Raw genomic sequence first — 24779 nt, 5'->3', positions numbered from 1 at the left:
GCCTCCCAGAGTGCTAGGATTACAGGCGTGAGCCACCGCGCCCGGCCTATAAATTAAGCCTGTTTTTGGTAGTAAATTTTATAACACTTCATTATCAATGATACATGATATACATGTTTTAAAACATATTTAATTGTATTTAATGATTTAAATAACTAAAATATAATACCAACTATATTAGCTAAACAAAAGATTCACTCCTTCATTTGCGAACTCATTATCAAATTATTGCCAAATCTTGTACCTTTGTTATTGAGGGAAGGAGTAAAAAACTGAAATCCAAAATAATGATGATTAACCACAATTCATTTTAGTAAACAATCCTAACTTTTTTCCCAATCAAGCAACTTTTTATTAAGGGTAATAAAGTTGATCATCTGCTTTTGTCTCACCTACTCTCTTCATATATGAGACATAAAGGGATTAAAAGACAGACAACAAGAAAAGCAAAAGCACCTGACTCATTCAAAAACAGAGCAACCAATCAATGAAGACTTTATAGAATTTGTTGTTGTTTAAATAAGCTGGTGACAAATATATGAGGTGTATAAGTTTGGTGAAAGACAAACTTACAAATCCTTGTACAGAAATACGCTTCATGTCTTATTAGGTGATGTAATTTTCTTCTTATATTTTACATTTTTTCTCTATATGAATACATACTGAAAACACAGTGCTGAAAAATATATCATGTGGGGAAAAACCGACTCAGAAAGATAATCTGATTAGCCTTAGTTTAAGAAGCTGGCTGCCATGAACTTTAGTCCTAGAAATAATATCTCCTGATATTAGTGCTTTTTCCACTACACTGTCTTGCCTTTGGCCTGGAAAAAACCACTTCCCATAAGTGATGGGAAATGTTACTTATGGAGAAATTGGTCCAGAGAAAGATAAAAACATAATGACCAAATATGTTCAACTGAGAAGTCAATTCAAACATACTCACCAGTATTTTTTTGTTAGCATATAAAACTTCTTCTGCTCTGGGTTTTTTAAATGATGGGATATAACTTGGCCCTTAAACACACACACACTTGCATATGTGCACTTCATTCTGTCAATCACAGTGTGCATGAGGCACAACTGAAAGAATAATTTGAATTATGATTAACTGTAATTCTCACCCATTTGTATTGGCTTACCAGATTTGTGCTTCTTGTGTTTTGCTTTCTTTTTGATGATCAATAACTTATTCTGGATCTCAGGTTTGTAAGACTTGAATGCAAGAGAATGAAGACCTTCACGCTTCCTCTGTAAATTTTCATTTAAAACATCTTTCAATTTCTTTTTTTTCTTTTTCTTCTTTTTTGCCCTCATTTTAGTTAGTTTGAGTTTCTTGTGGCTCTGTAATGACTGCTCTAATAGAATATCCCTTACAACTCTGTGGCAGTTAATTTCTGGATGATCACTGTGACTTCCATTTACATGTATTTGGCAAGATTTTAGAGTATTTTCTCTTAATGGATTGGGCTCAATCTTTATTCTGGAAGCTTCACCATATTTTTCCTTATTTTCTATAAACCTTATTTCACCTGGACTGAGAGGCTCTCCAAAGCCAGTAACTTCCCCTGGACTCCCTGGTTTCTCCAAATTTTCTTTACAACAGTCAGTTTTTTTAATTTCACAGGGCCTGCGAATTCTAATTTCACAGTTGGATTTTACTTCCATTTCAAGAGAGATGTCATGATTATCCAAGTTCATTTTAGCAGGGCAGCAAGTTAGATCAAAATTAATTTCCTGTTCTTTCTTGAAGGCAGAGGGCAGGCCTTCTCTACTACACCTATGTTCTCCATTACTTGTACTAACATAGTCACACTTCAATTTCTCCAGTTTAATCCGAGGTACTCTTTGTATTTTAATGGGTGGAAATGGAAATTCTGGGGCCTGAAAGGGTCTCTGTTTATAAATCCGCACGTCTGCACCACAAAACTGTGGAAAATGTACATAAGCATTCTCCAAATAATCGTAACCAAGGATAACTTCTCTGCATTCATGGATAGGCTGTCCAAGTACAGCATCTTGAACTTCTTTTTGTGTTTCATACACAAAGTCACAAAGACCCTTAAGTAACCATACTTTTTGGTAGAAAGGTAGTTCGTGAAAAGGTTTTTCTTCCAATGGATTAATTTCTCCAAGAACTTTAAAAAACTGAGGACACAACCCAAGTTTTTCAGCACAGTTATCGGGATTTTCAGTCTGCCCTACAGCAGTATACCACTGCTGCACTTTCTGTCTTAGTGCTGCTTCCCAGGTCCTATAAGGCAAAGTAGGTCTTCGATGTAAGGTAGGTCTGCGATGAGGAGGACTTAATAGAGAAGTCATTATTTTAGATAGAAAAGCATTACACTGAGGCATCAGAAGACAACGTTCCAATTCATAAAAGACTATTTCTGGCAAATTTAGAATTTGTTGGGCTAAACAAAGGAAATGCCCAATTGCTGGAATTTCCCACATGGTCTCCATACAAGTTGGAGCTGCCTGAGCTAGAAGTTTTCTTTCCCATTCTTCTATTTCCTTTTGACTAGCTTCTTCTGCTTCTTTTCTTTCCTGCTCCCGAAGCCTAAAGAAAATGTAACAAATTATACTATTATTATTTAAAGCAGACAGTATCATAAAACACTAAATTTTAAGTAAGTATGTTATATTTGTCTTCAGTCAACAAGGCAACTGTTTCAGTTTTCAATATCAGTACAAAGTGTCCCGTAAAAATTCCATTTTTTTCAGATAAAGAAATACACATATCACTTCACTCTGAGTTTTACTGATGGAAGATTATCCCTGACATCATTGTCCTCAAGGTAAACTTCTTTAAGTTATAATGCCTATCAACTTTGTTTATTAAACAAAAGCACAATGGAATTTGATTATAATAATTTCTAGAAGTAATATGACTTCATATAAGAGCTGTAAAGATGTTTACATCTTTTGATCCTGTAAGTTAGTTTGAGTTTCTTGTGGCTCTGTAATGACTGCTCTAATAGAATATCCCTTACAACTCTGTGGCAGTTAATTTCTGGATGATCACTGTGATTTCCATTTACATGTATTTGGCAAGATTTTAGAGTATTTTCTCTTAATGGATTGGGCTCAATCTTTATTCTGGAAGCTTCACCATATTTTTCCGTATTTTCCATAAACCTTATTTTACCTGGACTGAGAGGCTTAGTATAATGTTTCGTTATACTAAGAAAATAATTCAACGCAAGCAAAAAGTTATGTACTTGTCAATATTAACTGGAGTTTTATCATACAGGAAAAACAAAACTACAAAGAAATTATATTACAACAATTGGGAAGTAAACTGGCTATATTATGTAGGCTTAAAAATTCAAATTCTATATATCATATATAAATACAAAATGTCAGAATATGACAGTATTTATAATAACAAATAATAGTAACGATGAAAATATGCATGTAGTGAATAAGGAGATGACAGTATTGTGAAAATAACTATGTTAATGGGAGTATGAGTGCTTTTTTCCCCTTAAGAGTTTCTTTATTGGCACTCCTATAAAACTTCTTAATTAAAAAAATTAAATTAGAGGAAAAGATAGGCATAAATCTTTGTGACCTCAGATTAGGCAATAGTTTCTTAAATATGATATCCAAAACATAAGCAACAAAATAAAAAATAAACTGGGACTGATCAAAACTAAAAACTTTTTAGCTTTTAAAAGGCATGATCAAGAAAGTGAAAAGACAACTCACAGAATGGCAGAAAATTTTTGCAAGTCAAATATCAGATAAAAGACTTGTATATAGAATATACAAGGAGTACTTACAACTCAATAATAAAAGAACAAATAACCCAATTTAAAAATGGACAAAGAAACTTGAATAGACATTTCTCTAAAGATATACAAATAAATAACAAGCATGTGAAAAGATGCTCAAACTCATTATCCATTAGAGAAATGTAAATCAAAACCACAATGAGATACCACTTTACACCCACTATGATGGCTATTATAAAAGACACAGTAACAAGAATTGGAGAAAAAGTGGAGAAACTGGTAACCTCATATACTGTAAATGGTCTGTTTAACCTTAGAAGGTTAAATATAGTTACCTTGTAATCCACCAATTCTACTCCTAGGTGTACATCCAAGAGAATGAAAATATTTGTCCATACAGAAACTTATACATGAATGTGCATTATTCGTAACAGCCAGAAAGTGGGAAAAAAAATCAATGTCTGACATTGGCTATTTTTCTGTACAATCATATTGTAATCTGTTAAAACAAATACAGTCATATTGTAATCTTTTAAGACAAATAACATAGTAAGAACACTACTTTCACAAATGTTACAACTTTCTCTTTTATAGAACAAGCCTACTTTTATATTTTTGGCTGAAAGGTCATACTATGACTACCTTGCCATTACAGCTATAACAAGTTATCTGATTTAGCAGTCCTAATTCATAAGATTAATGAAGAAATTATCATTATTGATATGGCATTTATACATATCCATCATATTTGAATACCTAGACAATATTAAATATTCTTACTACAATTCAACTTTCTTCAAATGTGCTTATAGTTTTGTTGAGTTTTGCCTACTGAATGGTGGTGGTAGTGGGCTGGTAGAATTTGGCTTCCCCCATACAGAGCTGAGACTCCACAAGCACATATACTCGACAGACGGGTGTATGAGAAACAACAGTCCCTTCCTTCCATCCTCAACTTGGGGATTGCAAGGAAAATTTTTTGTGTTCACAATGGGAGTGGTAGTGGAAAGAAAAAAAATCTTTCCTAAGAATTTATAACTGTAAGCTGACTTATATGAATTTATTGCCCAAAGTCACATTTCTTGTGTGCTCAGAAAAACTTTACACTAAAAAATGAGTTTAATGTAGTCTCATGCCAATACTGTTGTCAGGTATATGAATAGAAAAAAAATCAAATCTCTGAGGGACTGCATCTGATACCTAGACCTTAAGGAATTCCTACTAATAAACAGAGTGATGAGATGAGTGCACAAAGATTAAAAACAAAAACATAAAAAGAATCAAGGCATTATGGACAGGAAAAAAAAAAAAAAGAATCTGACCCCAAAAGAAAATAGATATAAGAATTATAGAACACAAGAACACAATGTTCACAGAAAAGAAGTTGAAAACCTGAGTAAAGAGAACAAGATTATAAAAAATGACAAAGCAGTTTTGAAAAAGAACTAAAAAGAACTTCTAGAAATGAAAAATAATGAAATTAAAAGAAAAAACCAAGATTTATAGCTAGCTCCTCAATAACAATAATGAAAGCCAGCACATAATGGAATATCTTTAATATACTCAGAAAATAACTGTCAATGTAAATTTCCATTCAGAGCAAAAATACCTTTCAAAAAAGTAGACAAAAATAAAGATATTTTCAGACAAACAAAAACTCAATATTTGTGATTAAAAGACCCCACCTAAAGGAAATTCTAAAGGATGTACTTCCAGTGGAAGGACAGTGATCCCTGACTAAAGGCTGGAAAAGAGCAAAAAAGTGGGAATATATAGGTTAATCTATATAGACATGACACAAAAAAATGATAAAAATGTTCTGTAGAATTTAAAAAGATAAAATTAAAATAAATAATGACAGCAAACAAGCTGAACAAAATATGATTAAATTTGAAAGTGTTTCAAGATCCTTGGATTAATTGGAAGGAGGGTAAAAATATTGATTAATTAGTGTGACAATTTCTAGGGTAGCTACTAAAATAATAGACTTTATAAAATATTCAAATTAGTAGAGATGGAACATGGAAAGAAAAAATAATAAAAGAAGGTAAAAAGAGGAGAAAAATGGGATAAATAGGAAATATAAGATAAAGTAGTAAATATTTTAAATAATGAAGATATAATAATCAAAAATAGTGAGATACAGCTAAAGCAGTATACTGAGAGAAATTTATACATTAAGAAATCCTATTTAGAAAAGTTGAAAATCAAATATATGTGTTCGTTTCAAAAACACCAGGAAAAGGACAGCATATTGAAATCCTACAACAAAGTAGAAAGAAAGAAAGAGCAGAAATCAATGAAATAGAAAACAAATGTACAATAGAAAAATCATCAAATTCCAAAGTTGGTTATTTGAAAACATAAATACAACTGATACACCCCTGGCAAGAAGGATCAAGACATACACGAACACATACACACATACGCACAACACACACACCCTATACCAGCTATTTATATTTGTAGGGCTATCCTGTAAATCCTATAGACATAAACAATATAATGACATTATACACAACTTTATGCCAATAGACAATTGAAAAGGAATGGGCAATTTTTTGAATAGCACAAATTAATGAAACTGTCACAAAAAGAATAAAAATCTCAATAATCCTCTATTTTAAAAACCACATAATTAAAAATCTTCCTCACATACAAAAACTGAGGTCCTGAAGCCTTCACTGAAAGAATTCACCTAAAACATGAAATTGTTAGAAAGAAAATATAAAATAGGTATGTTAAAGAAGCAAAAGAGGGAATTAAATAAGAAATTATCAGAATGGTCTAGGCAGATTTTAAAAAATAAAAAGAATTTCTAGAAATAAAAAATATAATCACAAAAATAAAAAATTCTTTGGATAAGTCAAATAGCTATCATAGGAAAAGAAAGAAGAGCTGAAGAAGTTTCAGACTTTAGTGCAAAAAGACAAAGATATGGAACATATTATAAGAAAGATACACAAAGACCAATGAAGGAAGATTAAAATCTAACATACAACAAATTGGAGTTCCAGAAAATAAGAACAGAGAAACGTAGGAGGAGGATAGTGATAATGGCAATATTTGAAGATATAATGGCTAAGAATTTTCCAGAACTGATGGACACAAATCCTCAATTCAGGAAGTCTAAGAAAGAAAGTCATATTTGGACATATGATAATAAAACAATAAAACACCAAAGACAAAAAAAAATCTTACAAGCAGTCAGACAGAAAAAAAGGACAGACTACATATACAGGAATGACAGACTGAGAGAAGATTTATCAATAGCAACAAAATAAACCTTAGAAACAACAGAATAAAATCTTCAAAGTGTTGAGTTAATATACTTATCAAACTAGAACTGCATAACCAGCTAGACTATCATTCATGGATAAGAGTAAATTAAAGCCATTTTCAAGGAGACTAAAATAAAAACTGCTAAAGTGTCTTCTGCTTCTACCCAAGATGGAGCACCAAGGATTCAGATTTATCCTTTCACTGGAACCATCCAAAAAAATTCTGATAAAATACATGAAACATGGTTTTCACGAGCCTAAACATCAAGCAAATGACAGTAATCCCTGAGGGAAGAGAGACAGATGAAGTCAGCCCAACATTGTTCCAATTTATTGCCTTGAGAATTTCCAGGCCATGAATGCCCGTCCACAGAGGGCACCAAGGAAAAGGCAAAGCCCAGCATACTCCTTTAACTGAGAAGGAGCCAAGAGTCCACAGTGACCAAAGCAGCTGGAATTTGCAGGACAAAGTACCAAAGAGAGAGATGCATAAGGAGAGAACACCAGAGATGTGCAGAGAGTCCCCTCCAAGTATTCAGAGTACTGATTAGTACATGCACATAAGGTGACAATCCATGGCGAGGTGGGGGAAAAACAGAAATGATTAGAAAAACAGTGCTTGTTTCCACCAGTCAAACTGGAAAATCAGATTCATAATTCATGGGATAGTAGGTAGAATACTCAGAAAAGTCTTGCCTTGGTAGCAGAAAACAATTAGTCCTAGACTAAGTATTAGATCAAAGCAACAAATCGTAAAAGATCCCAAATGATAAAACTGTTTCCAACTAACTTAAATGCATTCCAGAAAAAAGGTCAAGAAGATTTGTAGGCATACAAAAATGGCCAGCACCCACCAAGGTAAAATTTACCATGTTTGGCATCTAAGCTAAGACTACTAGGCATACAACAAAGCAGAAAAATGACCCATGATGAGAAAAATCAATCCAAAACTGACCCAGAAATGACACGAATATTAGAATTAGCAAACACGGCCATTAAAGTACGGATAAATATAAATAAACATTACACTACAAAAATCAGTAGTAATGTCTCGTTTAGGGGTAGAAAATGACACAGCTAAATATTAATCAACAATAATACATAAGATGGATGAGGCAGAAGAGATCAAAATTAAGAACAGAAATAGAGAATATACCCTCCAGATCAGTGGAAATAGTCATAAATGAATTCCATAGATGGATGTCAACAGACAATGTTAAATTGAAAAATCAAGATACAGCAACGTAAACATTTACTTATAAAAGTGACATAACAGAAAAAATAGCTAAAACTTAAAGGTAGATGACTCTGAGTCATGAGCTTAAAGTTAAGCTGGAGTAAGACTTTTCTCCCAGATAGTCTATAAAATAAACAAATTCTTAAAGCAGTTTTTCAAAAGCTCAAGATTATTAGGTGTTTTAAAGAACCTGTTTATGTTAAACTTACAGATTCTGTGTCTCTTAGCATGAAATTGAGTTTCTCTACACTTCATATACTGAGAAGTGTAGAATATTTTTCTTCAATATTCTGCTGTTAATAATAGACAAGGTTTTCAAGTTATTTCCCATAAAATTTAATTCAGAATTTGTTTAAAAGTTTGTTATGGGATACTGTATCTGTTAGAACACAAACCATCAAAAAGAGAGTTTATTTATTACTATTCCTTAGTACACAAAGTTGATTTTGGTCAACCTTGTCGTAATCAATCCTGACTATGAGCTCACTGTAAAATTACACATTGGTTAGAAAACATCTCAGACCATAAGTCTAGAAATTCTCTTTTGTTGGTTATACACACAAGTAAAATACAATGGTAGATTTTTATTTTCAAAATTAAAATGTGACACATTGCTTTTCCCAAAAGGAATAAGATCACAGTATTAGGAAGCACCAAATACTAGAACAGACATAAAGAGCACCAACTAGGGAAAAGGATACCAAAAAACAATCTGGGATCCTAAAGGTAATGCATAAATGACTAATATTAATGAAATACTTTATGTTCTCACAGAGAAGAGTGTTACATGTTTCTACAGAGGTGAAAGAGTAACAACTAGTGCTTTGGGAAGAAAATGAAAGGGGATGTTGGAGCAGATGATAAAGCTTTTATGGACTTGCTTTTGCCTAAAGCAGTGAAAAGCAACCTGTGGACAACATAAATTGGTGATATGGTAATTTCAGACCTATTTATCTTATAGATGGGGACACTAAGGACATATAGAAGGATGAGATGGTAACTTCCACAGGCTTTCACAATACATCAGTGTAAGAGCCAAAAGTACACAGTTTGCCCAGTAGGACAGAGTTAGCACCAACTGGCTTACTTTTGGAAGAGGAAGAAAATTAAGCAATGGTATAATACACATATTCTGTTAGCTCAGGTATCTGGAAGGAAGTTGAAGTATGATGGTGCCATCTGCACACACGGAAGGCAATTTAAGGGCTGCTATTCACTCACACTGCTGTTCCTCATAAACTGTATTTTTCAGGGGAGGATAATGGAATCTAGGGTCAGACTATGGATATTGCAGAGATACGAGGAGGAAAAGGATACATGGCTGGTATAGGCTTTAATAGCCCTTTAGAAATAGGACTATGGAATCTCTGTTCTGATTCTCTGTAGTGTGGTGAACAGGGAATGGGAGCTTGCCAAAGAGCTCTAGATTAATGCATAAAATCTACCAATTTTGAAAAACTTTAACACTTAAAACATAATTAAAAAATCAAAAATATAATATTAAAAATGCTGGGGCAAATCACATTTTGCTGACATGGACAGATTAAAAACCAGCTTTCAAAGTTATTCTCAACTTAAAAATTTGTTCAAAAGTATAGTACTAAAATCAGATTAAGTAGTGCATGTTTCTAAAATATTAGTTGAAAAACATTAAGCCTTCAGTGTTGGAGAAATACCAAAAGACTGCCTAAGGATAGTTTAAAAAATCACACTTGCTAATTTAAAAAAAGGTGGAGGTGGAATAAACAATACTGAATAAACAAAAAAAGTGGTCCAAATTTTTTTTTCCTGGATCAGTTCTCATTTTTGATGTTGCTCTTTACTGGCTTGGAAAGTGTTTACCTGTTACTATGTAAAATACTAATAGAAGCTGTGCCTAAGGTTATTTTGGTCATCTGTAATTTGGCAGAAACATTGCTAATGAGTTAACGGCCTTACAAAAGAAAATTATGTTTCCAACTATCCTAACTTTATTAGTTTTATAAACTTTTATTGAATGCTTGCCATGTTTGAGAATACAAACAGATGAGAAAACATGGACACCACTTTCAAAGACTTTACAATCTAATAAAAAACATGTAATTGTAAGAAACGACAGTGATCTAGCACCTCTTATACTTTCCTGGATAAAACTTGAGCCCATTATCTGAAGTGACGTATCACAAGAATAGGCTCCATATGTACTCACCATCAAATTGGCACTGACTGATCAACACTACGGTGCTCACACAGTAGTAATATTCTCCAGGGAGTAGGGGGTTGGTGGGGGGTAAACTCACAGCTAATGGACGCGGTGAGCAATGTAGAGGGGAAGAGCATGCCTCTAATTCTTGCTTGGGTGAGGCAAAGACAAAATGTAACCAAAATGTTTATACCCTCATAATATCCTGAAATAAAAATAAATAAAAAAAATAGAAAAAAAACATGTAAGAGCTTTAATCCAAAATAATCCATTCATTAAGGAAACAATACAATGTATGCAAACAAGTGGCATGAAAAAGGAAAGTAAGACATTTATTTACATTTTCTAAAATGAATAATACATAACATTGTATTTCAGGAAAATCAACCATTCATATCAAGTGTATTAGTCAAGCTTCTTACTTATCTGCGAACAACAGAATCTCCTCTGGCTAGTTAAAACAAAAAAGGAATTTATTTAAAGATTAGTAGGGTGCTTACAGAAGCTCTGTTAAGGGTTAGAGAGCCAAACATAGGAGATATGAGGACAGAAAATAATCCCAACCACACTTAGGAGCTTCCCCAGGAAAAATCAGACTACCAGCATTACTTGGCACCTCTGATACTAAAAACCTGGAACAATCAGAAGCTCGTACCACCACCTTTGCCAAAAGATAAACTCTCTTGCCCAAGATTGCCACCTGATGTTGCTCCCATACAATTTCAAGTAAGAAGTGTATGCTTGGTCATATACCTCTACCTTACCTGTGCGTGGGTATGAGAATATAAATTTTCTGCCATCTATCTTGGGAAGTCAGGACTTGAAATATGGGAAATTACCAAAATGTAGAAAAGCTGTTTGAAAAGGCAAGGTGGCCACAAATGACAAGTATCTATTTCATTAAGTCACTGCTACTTTGTATTATAGAGAATCTGAAAATGAATCACTAAAGTCACAGTTTTTATTTTACAAAAGTGTAGAAAACATTTATTGTTTTAACTCCACTGATTTCCAAATCAATAAAATACCAATAAGTTTATGTAAGTATGTAAGATAAAGAGTATTAAAAAATACACATTATTTCTGATAATCCAAACAGTCTTACGCAAAGGAATAGTGAACAGATCTGAGATTTTTTTTTTATTTTATTTAACATCATTTAATAAAAAAGTAGTGTAAACAGGAAAGTAGCACAAAAATACAGTGTTGCCATGGAAGGCTGGTGCTTGCTGCTGGGAAGCTGAAGCCAAAGGAAGTGGTGGATGAGGGGAGCAAGTATTCTTCATAGGCAGGCAGAGAAGACACTCTTGGTTCTGAGACCCCCTGAAGCGGGGCTCTTTAGAGCTGGTGCCGCACCCCAGACACCAGTGTAAGGCGATGAGATGATGAACTCCAGCTGCTGCTCCCAACAATGCTTGTCCAAGAGGGTGATTCCGGGCCACGTGCACTTGTCTGCCTATGTGTGTAGAGAGCACCAAAAGGCTTACCATCGCCCACAGGCCTCCCTGAGGCCTAGTTTGTGGCCTGGCGTCCCGAGGCCGTGCATCTGGAGCCCATTCCTAGTCATCACTCTGGACTGTAATCTCATAGTCTCCTCCATCGCATGTCACCTTCCTACCGCCAGCCCAAGGTGCCAGTGCCTGCTGGCTCCACTATATGATCTCTCTCACAGGTCCCAATATACTAGTTTGGCTAAAAAAAAAAAAAATCTGCTCAGCCACATGCTACCCCTCCCCGATCAGTGGCTTTCTCCCTGCTCGCCTAACGACCGTCTCAGGTCTTCATTTTCTCCTCCGGCTGACACTCTTCAGTTCATCCAGTTCCTTCTCCGTTAGGTGGGATTCAGCAGTGGTCTCTGAAAGCATGTCTAGCAGGATGTCCACTTTCAGCCGCAGGAGACTGTTCTCTTCTTCCAACTGCTGGTTCCGCCTGCGAAGGCGCTGCGCCTCCCTCCAGTCCACAGCTCCACTAATCCCTGTCTCTGCTATCCACTGGCCATTTTCAAACTTCAGGCTTTGCCCTGTCAGGTTCATAGTGGGGGTTCCATAGTCAAGATCGCTCCACCTCCCGGGTTGAGCGATCCAGGGAATGCAGGTTGGAGAGAGAAGCAGACTTCCGAGGAGGCGTCTTTTTCGGACTGAATGTATTCCCAAAGAGAGGCATCTTTGCCCTAATGAAGGAAAGGCCAATGCTCCCTTCTCCTGACGCGTCCCAGAAGCTGGGGTCCAAGCGCACTCGAGACCCCTACTAAGGACCTACCAGAGTCCCGGTTACCCGCCGCAACCGCGGCTCGCCTGCCCCCACCACCCGCCCGCCGCGCGCACGCGCCCAGATCTGAGATTTTTAACATAACTAAAGTAGACTTAAGTTACCAAAACTTCTACCTAATAATGTCATATTCTAGATTAACAGAAATTTACTTGAGGAGAGCCAACTTCTATTTTTCGTCAATTTTACTTTTTTAAACAGTATCTAAAATATATTATCTATTTTCCTGCTTAATAAAAAAGGTATACAAAACATAACTGATCTTTTCCTTAATGGCTCCAAGACACCATTATAAACAGAATGTAGTGGTCGTGATTAGCTTAAAGACTATTTCAGCAACTATCAATTAACCAGCTCTTTCACTGAATTCTCCTAGACTTTTACTTGTAATGTTTGCTACCTCCAAAATCAACAGGTCCTCTCTACAGCACTACCCCCAAGACTGTCTGCTGTCCTATCAGCATTTTCCTGAAGATGGCCAGACTACCAAGTCTTACTCAATATTTATTTCTCTCTGTTCAACAGGCCATTACCTACCATCTCCCTTACGATGGTTTCCAACGTTGTCCAAACAAATAAAGGTAGCAATAGAGGAATGCTAGGGTTTTGAATTCTGGAAAGCTGATTTAAGGAACCATTACTTTTATGGCATATACTGTATAAAAAGGGAAACTGCATGTTGTATAAAAATTAAAATATAGAGTGGGGAGCTCCCTTCCTTTAACTGGAATAGATCACGAAATAGAGACTAAACTGTTGAAGATTTTAAAAAATAATTTACTTTTGGATTTGTGTTTGCCCAGATGATCAGCTATGAATTAATCAGATACCCATCAGATAATTAAAGTGTTAACATAGTAAAATCTGTACTAGAACTGTTGAGCTTGCTGCTATCTTAATCCCAATTTTCTGATATAAAGGTATTTTAACCTACTTAACAGGATGGAGACTTTTTCCCCCACTACTTATGCAAAAGGTTTTAATTTAAAATAAAAGCCTATGCCTAGGGCTAAAGTACAACTATAATAATCATATGATCTTTGGCACCCTCCCCTGTCTTCCAACATGACCTTTCCTATGATTTCAAAGTACTTTCCAGATCTAAATTTATAACATTTATATTCTCATCTAGTATCCAACTTTTGACAGGGTATTGAATTGATAAGAATTGACAGATTGACAGAAATTCAGGTATCATGACAGAAGATAGGATAATTGCGTATAGGATAGGATGCTTTATTTGGCATTCTAATGTATCATAACATACACTGTTACCTAAATGTCACATTTTCCTTCTGAGAACTCTAAAAAAAATATTGAGATAGGCTCAAAAGACTTAAAATCTGCCTGTCCCACTAGCTATGTAGCACTTTATAAATTTTAATATTTATTATGTTTTCAATTATAAAAGTATGTTTATTTTAGAAAATTTAGAAAACACAGGTTAAAAGTTCCACCATTTTTGATACATGTGTTTTTATGTGAACTCTAAATTTAGATGCACATAAAGTCTATAATACCCTCTTGACTTTGAAGAGAGGGAAAGAAGGCTACTATGGCAAAAATCAGGGAGAAAATGATAGAAGGCAAGGTTATAGAGATAGGGAGAAGCCAAAAGGTGAAAAAATGGTCTTATAAATTATATTAAACCATCAAAGTTTTTGTGAATGCTTGCTTTGTTTTGGGCAGGTAGTTGTTAATGGGAGAGGTGAGTGGCACAATCAGATTTGCATTCGGAAAAGTCCACTCTAGCTTTAATGTGAAAAATAGACTGGAATGATGTAAGTATGGACACTGTTAAGCCAATTAAGAGAAGATTACATTAGGCTAAGTGAGTGATGAAGAAACTGGATGAAGGCAGAGAAGATAGAGAAAAGTGGGCAGATTTAAGAAAGATTCAGGAAATAAAATTATCAGGATTTGGGGATGGATTCAGTATGTATGTGAGGGAGAGGAAGGCATGAAGGATGAATTCTAGGTTTTTAACTTGTACAAGCCAATGGACAGCTGTGCCATTCACCAAGCTAGGGAGCACTACAGTAAGACTAAGTTTGAGAAAGATCACGCATTCATAGTTAATTTTAGATGTGATCAATTTGAGGAAGATATATGTACCAAATATATTTTGTTTGCTTCCAGATCCACTCTCCACCCTTTATTATAAGGTTTATCTCTATAAACGGACAACCTCATCCTCTGGCTTCTCTTAAGTTCAGTCAATGGAGAGCCCTGGCAGGCGAGCAAAGAGATTCAGGAAAATGGGGTGAAGTATTTATTCCTTTGGCTCTCTTCTGGTGAGGTTGCCTTGGGCAGTGTCCTTCAATAGAAGGTGTCCTCTCAAAACAGTCTCTTCTCTGTAACTATCTCCTGGGCACTAGTAACTACTCCCTCTGCTTGCCCTAGTAACAGCCTTATCTCTTAAGGTTCTGCTAGATTCCAACCCCTTTGAAATAAACCCTCCTTGAAATATCCTAATTTGAATGTGCCACATTTCCTGACAGATGAGAGACACTGATACTGATACCGATGGAGTCCACATCCAGAGAAGTTATTAAGTAGGCAATTAGGTCTGAAACGTAAAGATTTGGACAAAAGACATGTATCTTCTGCATATAGGTGATAAAAGGGCATGGATAAGATCACTTATAAATAAAGTATAACATGAGGCTGGGCGCAGTGGCTCATACCTGTAATCCTAGCATTTTGGGAGGCCACGGCAGGAGGATCATTTGAAGCCAGCAGTTCAAGACCAGCCTGAGCAACATAGCAATACCCCATATCTCTACAAAAAATAGAAATAATTAGCCGGGCATAGTGGCACATGCCTGTAGTCCCAGCTAGTCGGGAACCTGAGGCAGGAGGATTGCTTGAACCCAAGAGTTTGAGGTGGCAGTGAGCTATGATGATGCCACTGCATTCTAGCGTGGGCAAAAGAGTAAAAAAAAAAAAAGGCATAACATGAGAAAAGGAGAGGCTCTAGGACAAAAACTTAAGATGGAGCAACATCCAGGCATTTAAGAACGAGATGAAATTAAAATATTAGATAATTCTGACACTTAAGACTGTGACTGCAATTAAAAAGTTCAAAAATTCATGTGTTGTCAGAAAGGAGAGTAGATACATTAAGTTTACTCTTTAAGTTAAGGATGCACAATGAAATATTTTATTGCTATAATTTATTGAACACTTTATATAGAACACATGTGATAGCAATTACTTTATCAATACAACCTCCTCACAATTCTAAGAGAATTACATTACTGTGGCAACATGCCCTAAGACATTAAAGTACTTGACAATATGGTTAAAATCAAAATGAATACACACACATATAAACACACACACATTATCTATCTCTATCTCCATTCTCAAAGGAGACACATACAAGAATGTTTACTGTGGCATTCTTTTTTATTTTTTTATTTCAGCATATTATGGGGGTACGAATGTTTAGGTTACGTATGTTGTCCTCTCCCCCCCCAACCCCGCCCCTACTGCAGCATTCTATAATAACAAAACACTAGAAATAATCCAAAATGTCTGTATCTGGTAATTGGATACACTGTAATATAGTCACATAATACTATATAATAACTCTTGAAATAAGCTAGAATGAAACAGCACTTGAAATAAACTAGAATGAAATAGTTTGCCATAGATAAAACTTAGATGCAAGAGGTCTCTCATCAGATACACCCTCTTGTCCTTGGAGTTCTCAGTCTCCATGACTGTAAGAAATAAATTTCTTTTCTTTATAAATTACCCAGTTTCAGGCATTATGTTGTAAGCAACATTAAACGGAGTAAGATACCCAGCTTTCTGACTGAAGACTATGAGCACAAAAAAGGGGTACAAAGAATCTAGTGGAATTGGATTCAGAGGATGAGGACTGGCATTCAGGGAGGATAAAGCACCTAGAATTTGTGAGATAACTCCAAAAAGAGGGAAGCTGTGCAAAAAAAGAGCTTCAGAAATCTATACAAAGGTTCCCTTAAGATGTTGCTGAGTACAATAGTCGCTTGGTATCCACAGGGGACTGGTTCCAGGATCCCCCGATGGCTACCAAAATCCTCAGATGCTCATATAAAATGGCATATTTTTTGCATATAACCTACATACATCCTCCCATATACTTTACATAATTTCTAAATTATAATACATAATACAGTGTAAATGCTATATAGTTATATTGTATTTTTGAATTTGTACTATTTTTATTGTTGTATTTTTTTAAAAATTTATTCCAAATATTTTTGATTCAAGGTTGGTTGAATCAGTCAGTGGATGTAGAACCTGCAAATACCAAGAGCTGACTGTCTTAGCCTGTGACTTCACAGAGTAAAACTCCACAAAGTTGAGTCTGACCAAGAAATTGTAAGCTAACAATTCAGAGAGTCACACAAAATGGGAAGATAACTGAGTGCTCATCAGCTGGAGTGGAAAGTCCTCATTCCTCACTTTGGGGCATTTAGTGGAGACTCTAGGCTAGAGGGATCATGCTATAGTAGGGCTGAACTAGAGTGAAAGCTATTCTATACTCACCCCAGAATAGCCTAAAATCTGGACTTGAAAGGATCATCAAATTATTCCAGAAGAAACTTAACTGTTGCCAGCACAAAGCCCAGTCCTCTTTGAAGGAAGTAAATAAAAATCCAGATACTGAACAAGGTATTAACAATGTCTAATTTCCGACAAAAATTACTGGATATGCCAAGAAGCACAAAAATATAACTTATAACCAGGAGAAAAATCAGTCAATATAAAGACCTAAAAATGACAAAAGATGATGGAGGGAGTTAGCAGATAAGGATATGAAAACATAAACGTAATAATGAAAGAAATGAAGATATATATATATATATATATATTAAAACACAAAAAATATAAAACTAAATATAACTGCTAAAGATGAAAAAATACATGACATAAAAAGTTCACTGGATTAGACACTGCAGAAGAAAAGATGAGCAATCTTGAAGACTTGGCACAGAGAACACAACTGAAAGTCTATGGATAAGAGAAGCAAAATGAACCTAAAGCAAGATAAACACACACAGACACACACACACACACACACACACACACAATCCCACATTGAATGCACAGAACAACCAAATTTTTAAAAATGAGTAATAAAGAGAAAATCTTAAAAGCAGTGAGAGAATTAAGATATGTTACATATAGAGGAACAAAGATAAGGAGATCAGTAGATTACTCTTCAAAAACTATGCATAGTAAAACATGTCATGCTTTAAGTGCTGATAGAAAAAATCTTGTATAATCTACGTAACTCCATCCTTCAAAATGTAAGGCCAAATAAAAACTTTTTTGGAAAAAAAAAAAAAAAAAACACCCTCAGAATTCATTGTTGGCAGACCTACATTACAAGAAATGTTAAAAGAAGTTCTTTAGGTAGTAGAAAAATGATACCAGATGGTATCATGAATTAAATATAAAATATAAATGTATACTTTTTCTCTTCATTCTTAAATTGCTTCGAAAGATAACTATTTATAACACATACAATAATAGTATAATGGGGGTTTATAATACACGTAGAAGGAAAATATATGACAATACCACAAAAGATGGGAAGCAGTAAACAGAAGCATAGTGTGAAGCAGTATAGCACTATTTGAAATTGACAGTGATAAATTAAAGCACATCCCATAAACCCTCAAGAAACTACTTAAGAGAAACTACTTTAAAAAAAAAAAAATCAAACAATGACGTATAGCTAATAAGCCATTAGCCATACACTAATTAGCCATACACCAATAGCCATACACTATTTTATCTCCACCAAGAGTGGAGATAAAATAGAATACTAAAACAATGTAAGAAATATTACCAGGGATAAAAAGGATACCCATACTAAGAGAGAAGTCAATCCATCAAAAAAACCATAAAAGTCATAACTATCTATACACCCAATAGCAGAGTCTTAAATTACATGAAGCAAAATCTGACAGAACTCAGAGAAGAAACAGACAAAAGTTCACTACACTAAAAATTGTATTTCTACATACATTAGCAATAAATAATTGTATATTAAATTTAAAAACGATTTACAATTGCAGCAAGAACATTAAGTATATAGGGAAAAAGGTAACTAAATATGCAAAAACTGTGTACACTGAAAACTACAAAATACAGCTGAGAAAAATCAAACAAAACAAATACCCAGAAATTGATCGATGACTTCCATGTAATCTCAATCAAAATTTTCTCAGGCTTTTTTATTTTCTGTAGAAATTTCCAATATGATTTTAAAATTACACAGAAATGTGAAGATCCTAGTATAGCCAAATTTGAAAAAACAAAACACAAAGTTGGAAGACTTGTATTACCTACTTTCAAAGCTTACCATAAACCTATCATAATCAAATCAATATAGTATTAGCATGACCACAGACCTATGGATAAATGGAACGGAAGAGAGTTCAGAAAGTCTCACAAATAAATGTTCAACTGACTTTCAATAAAGATGCAAAGGTAATTCATGGGGAAAGAATAGCTTTTTTCAATAAATGATATGGGAACAACCAGCTATCCAGACGGAAAAATAAAACTTTTCCCTCACAGCGCAAACAAAAATTAACTTCGAACGAATAATAGATATAACCATAAAAACTAAAACTTAGAAATTTCTGAAAAAAAGAGAAGATTTTCATAGCCTTGGGTAAGCTAAGTTTTCTTAGGTTACAAAAAGCACAAAACACTAAAAAAAAAAAAATCAATGAATTGAACTTCAAAGGCAAAAACTTTTCTTCCTCAAAAAACACTGAAAATAAAAAGGCAAGCCATGGACTGGGAGAGAATAATTGCAGAACATATGTATCTGACAAAGTACTTGTTTCCAGACTATATAAAGAATTCTTATAATTCAGTTGTAAAATGCATGGCAATGATTAAAAAAAAAAAAGAACAATGTAACAGAAGAAAAGTACAGGGAAACTTGATCATATCTATGTTTAATTTCCTTAAAAACTATTAGGTTGTGGGTACATAGGGCTTTATTATAATTTTATTTATTCTTTGCTCTATGCTTAAAATATTTTATCATTAAAAAAGAAAAAGGTAACACTGTACTCAAAAAGACACCTTAATTCCATTAAATTATCATAGTTACTAAGACATTTAATGGAGCATTTTCTTACCATGGCTTATTTCCCTGTGTTATTTGATGTCAGGGGAGACAAATACATGTAAAATTGGAGAAAGGAAAAAGATTGCGTCATATTTCTAGTTTCCTACTAGCCATTCCTATTTGGATGCTTAAATGTTCCCATGATCACTTTAAACAACTTATTCAAAATGAGTTCACTGTTTTTTCCCCACTTTGGACTCACATTTTCAAGCTTTTTTGTTTTTTTTTGCTGGTTTTATGATTTTACAAGTCACAAGGATGGTATATTGCTTAGGAACACAAGCTCTAGAAGCAGACTGCCTGGGTTCCAATCTTGAATTCACGACTTAAAGACTGCTTGATCTTGGGCAAGTTACTTAATCTTTCTGTGCCTCAGGATAAATGCTGAATACGTGTAAGATGCTTAGAGTTAAATCTGGCATACAGTCCAGCTCTATAAATGTTAACCATTCTTTTTATCTTCTTCTTATTGTTACTACTACAACTACTTTTTTTTTTTTTTTTGAGACAGAGTCTTGCTCTGTCACCCGGGCTAGAGTGCATTGGCATCATCATAGCTCACTGCAACCTCAAATTCCTGGGCTCAAGCAATCGAACCTCCTTGCCTCAGCCTCCCGAGTAGCTGGGACTATAGGCACCTGCCACCACACCCGGCTAAGTTTTCTATTTTTTGTATAGATGGGGTCTCGCTTTTGCTCAGGCTGGTCTCAAACTCCTAAGCTCAAGCAATCCTCCTGCCTTGGCCTCCCAGAATGCTAGGATTACAAACATGAGCCACCGTGCCTGGCCTATCTTTTTGATTTATCTTTGTTTCTTCCGTTGTTTTCACTGTATCAAGGAAGGTACTAAGTCCTATTAATTGTTCCCAGAATAATCTGATCTCTCCCTATTTCTGCCGACCAGCACAGAGGTCTAGACTACACAGCCTTCTTTCTACAAGCCTTTCTTTTCTTCAATTCTCCTCATTCCAATATATTGTACACTCTTGTCAGGTTAATCTTTACCCCTTTCCATAAGCCCTCTTTTCATATAGTAGTTCTGTGAAGTTCTGCACAAGGAAAAAAAATATTTCACAGTGGTTTCCCAAATCAATCACTGTTTTAAAAAGTATGATGGTAGAAAGTCTCAAGGCTGAGTTTTAATCCCACAAATATCAAGCATGTTACATTTATTACTATAAGAGGAGCAATAAGTTATAAATTGCCTTTGACTAGCATTAGGAAGTCCCTACTATATAAGCAATCACTCCTAACAGAGTTTGAGATTTGATTTTCGACTATAAAAATCACCAGTCCTCAGTCTGGGCAACATAGAGAGACCCTGTCTCTCCAAAAAAATTTTAAAAACATTAGCCAGGCATGGTGATATACGCCTTTAGTCCCAGCTACACGGGAGGCTGAGGTGGGAGGATCACTTGAGCCAAGGAGTGCAAGACTGCAGTGAGCTGTGACTGTGCCACTGCACTCCAGCCTGGGTGACAGAGGAAGACCCTGTCTCAAAAAATAAAAATACAAATACAAATAAATCATCCGTCTTTTTTCTGCCAGTATAGAAACTTGACTTACTTCTCTGGTCCCTACTTCCCCTTTGATATAAATAAAATGTTATATAAATGCCATTGCTCTATGTTCTGAGACTCTAGAAGGTACCTCTAATTCAGCACAATGCTTTTTCCTGAGGAGCCTATAGTAAGCACAGTTATCCAGAAAATTAATACCAATGAAAGAAATGGCAGAAGTGAATTTATGTTATTCTTGAACTACATAAACTCTGAGTTTCTCCTAATTTTAAAGGTCTGTGATTCTATTCTAAAACTACAAACCTACATAAAATTCCTCTAATTTAAAATTTATAATTGACTTGAGAATATTTCTAGAAATCATTCTGAAATCTTTTATAAAAATTACTCTGTAGTTTCAAGATAATTGGTTTTAAAATTTAACACTATATTGTTAAATAAATTGCATTGTGATATTTCATTATGAATTAATACTTTGGTGACAATGCATTTTGGAACACTACTAAAATGGGCCCAGAAATTTGACATGGGCGCATAGAAGTTATGCAGCTGAAATCATAAAATTTAATTTTTTTTTTAACATTTACCTTTTTTCTTCTTTTGCTCTCATCTGTTCTTCCTGTCTCAAAACTTGAACCATTATAGATTCAAAAACTCCACTTGTCAAGCCTGCCAAACTTCGTGGTGTTGACCGACGCCTTGTTGAAGTACATGCAGTTCCCTTCTCATCCTCCAATCCATAATAGCCTCTAGATGTAACTGCTATCGTTGTCTTTTCTCTCAAGTGCCTTGGAGAAGAATAAGTCAATTCACAAGGTCAAACCTTCTGGATAAGCAATAAACCCCCTTAATCAGCATTTTAAGAAGAACTACTTTTGCTAACTACACAAAAAGTGTTCAGTTAAACCTGAACTTAGCTATGCTCCAGATTTTTATCCTCCCTATACATTTTCTCACATTCCTTAATTATGTCATAAAATAAGTATGAGTGATAATCCCTTCCCTACATTAAAAAAATAAGATTGAAGCATTAAAATTAAGGGCTAAAGCACTATCACTTTAATAGAAAAAATTTATTGTTTGTGATATATTTCATACTGGGACAATGTACAATAAAAGAAACATTTTGGGAAAGAAAATATACAATGATAAACATTTTGAAAAAATTATAAACAAATGACACATTGCAACATATATTTTTAATTGTAAGTTGAAATTTGGAAACCTCCTGACTAAACTCTAAAAGAATCTAGGAATCTAGATTTCATCTTCAACTTAACCACAAATGTCTCCTTACTCTATGATGTTTTTATTAATATACTGAGATACTAATCTGATGCTTAAAGATGATGATGAAAAATAGTTTCTTAGCAGTTTGCTTAATTATCCATAAGTCCCCTTAATAAATTTGAAATAACTGGTTAAAACCATTTAAACTGAGAAGAGAAACATTACATTAATCTTATTCAAGTTTTTATTCTGAATTTGCATCTATATGAGGGTTAACTGTAAAAAATTTCAGGGAGAACATCTGTTTTTCTATCTTTATAAAATATGCCAGAGCCTCTGAAGGTTTTGTATATGTTGTTGTTTCTACAATGGCAAAATCGAGTCAATATTCGAAGTAAGCATTCAATATACTGAATAAAAATTTATATAACTTAAAAGTTGACTCTATAGTTATATTTCATTGTTTCCTATAGGCTTTCTTTAATATAAAATACACTAAAGGTTCACTAAAATATAAACCTTTATGGCATAAAATATAGTCCAAGTCCTGTCCTTTTTGAACTATGTCCACAGTGGCTTATTACTCTAAACTAGAATAACTTTTTAAGTCTTACTCTCAATGCCATCTAGGACCCTTGAATAGTATGACTGCACGGTTGTCCTGAACAGCAGCACCATTATGTGTACCATTATGTGTTTCCTCTGTTCTAAGGAAATGACACTTGTAACTAATTCAGCTTTAAGTAAGGCATGAATGTTAAACTGGCTTTCCAGTAATACTAAAACTTTGGGGCTAATCTACTATACCATTTCAGGCTGTGATCCTTTAGGGTACAACAGCATACATCTGTATGATGGCTAATTGGGCTGGAGGTAAAGAATTGTGGACCCAAGATAAGTAGATGACTGATGACAACAGATACTGAATGAGTGTACTTGGGTTTTTTTGAAATAAGGTATTGCTCTGTTGCCCCAGCTGGAGTGTAGTGGCATCATCATAGCTCACCGCAACCTCAAACTCCTGGGCTCAAGCAATCCCCCTGCCTCAGCCTCTCGAGTAGGTGGGACTACAGGCACATGCCACCATACTTAGATAATAGTACAGTGTTTTTATTAGGTGAACTAACTAGCTCTGTAATTTTAATTATTTCATTAATACTAATGAAAGAGAACATCAATGGACAGTATTACACTGAAAAATGATGACATCTCAGGGGTCACAGGGTATTTAGAGCATTGGGAATAATGACCCAATAAGTATGTAGTAAAATGGGGATAAAGAGAATTGAGGGAAGCAGTAAGTCACATGGCTAAATTGTTATATAAATAAGTCAAAAACTATTTTACCCTTTAACATCAGTTTTATAAGTAGACAGGATAAAGTATAAACTACTTTTTAAAACAGTATTTTCTCAGATTAAAGACCAAAGTAATATCCTTTATTACCTATTAGAAATAAAAATTTATAAGCTTTGATATTTATCACTCATAATTAAAATAAAGGAAAGCCCAAGAAACTATGCTGTTTCTCTCTTATCAACATGTAAAGATTCAAAAGACTTATATTACTCAATGTTGAAAAAGACATAAGGAAAGAAAATTTCTCATACAACATTAGTGGGTGTGTAAGTTGGCACAGTCTCTCTGGAAGTCAATTTGGTAATAATCATTAAGGTTTAACATGAACATATCCTTTGACCCATCATGCTTTAGGGAATTTACCCTACAGACATACCTCTCACAACTATGAGCAATAACACTCACACAGAGTATTACTTGTTATCTAAAAAAAAACACTGGAAAACATAAATGTCCTTCAATACAGGACAGATTATATAATGCACACTACAACAGGAATAGCATCCATACATTCAAAGGAATCAGTAATATGTGTATGTACCCACTGTAAAAGATGTCCATATTATATTGCTGAATGTAAAAAAGTTTCGAAACAAAATACATTTTTTAACCCAAAAAGAATTATATACAAGTATATATATGTACACATACATATGGCATCTAGTAGAGTGTTTGCATACATGTACAAGTTCAAACTCTCACCTCGAGTATTATAATCATCTCGTGACAGGTCTCCTGGCCTCTCTACTCTGATCTCCCTACAGTCTATTCATATAGCAACCCCGGTAATCCTTTTAAAAAGCAAATCAGGTCAAG

At 34.6% G+C, this 24779-nt stretch overlaps 1 protein-coding gene and 1 pseudogene across 1 annotated transcript in view; both read right to left on the bottom strand.

The window, feature by feature from the left end:
• Positions 1–24779, bottom strand: part of KIAA2026 (KIAA2026 ortholog) — a 91991-nt gene that overhangs the window by 43468 nt on the left and 23744 nt on the right. Inside the window, exons 2-3 of the mRNA XM_012647407.1 lie at positions 21962–22162; positions 1143–2560 (exon numbers count right to left, since the gene is read on the bottom strand). Coding sequence (XP_012502861.1) covers positions 1143–2560; positions 21962–22162 — 1619 coding nt within the window. The remainder of the gene's footprint in view (positions 1–1142; positions 2561–21961; positions 22163–24779) is intronic.
• On the bottom strand, positions 12219–12630 carry LOC105812854 (annotated as a pseudogene).

The sequence above is a fragment of the Propithecus coquereli genome, unplaced genomic scaffold (assembly GCF_000956105.1).
Source record: "Propithecus coquereli isolate 6110/MARCELLA unplaced genomic scaffold, Pcoq_1.0 Scaffold267, whole genome shotgun sequence".
Taxonomy (NCBI): domain Eukaryota; kingdom Metazoa; phylum Chordata; class Mammalia; order Primates; family Indriidae; genus Propithecus; species Propithecus coquereli.
Note: the sequence above shows the minus strand (reverse complement) of the source record. Positions and strands in the feature narration are given on the sequence as shown.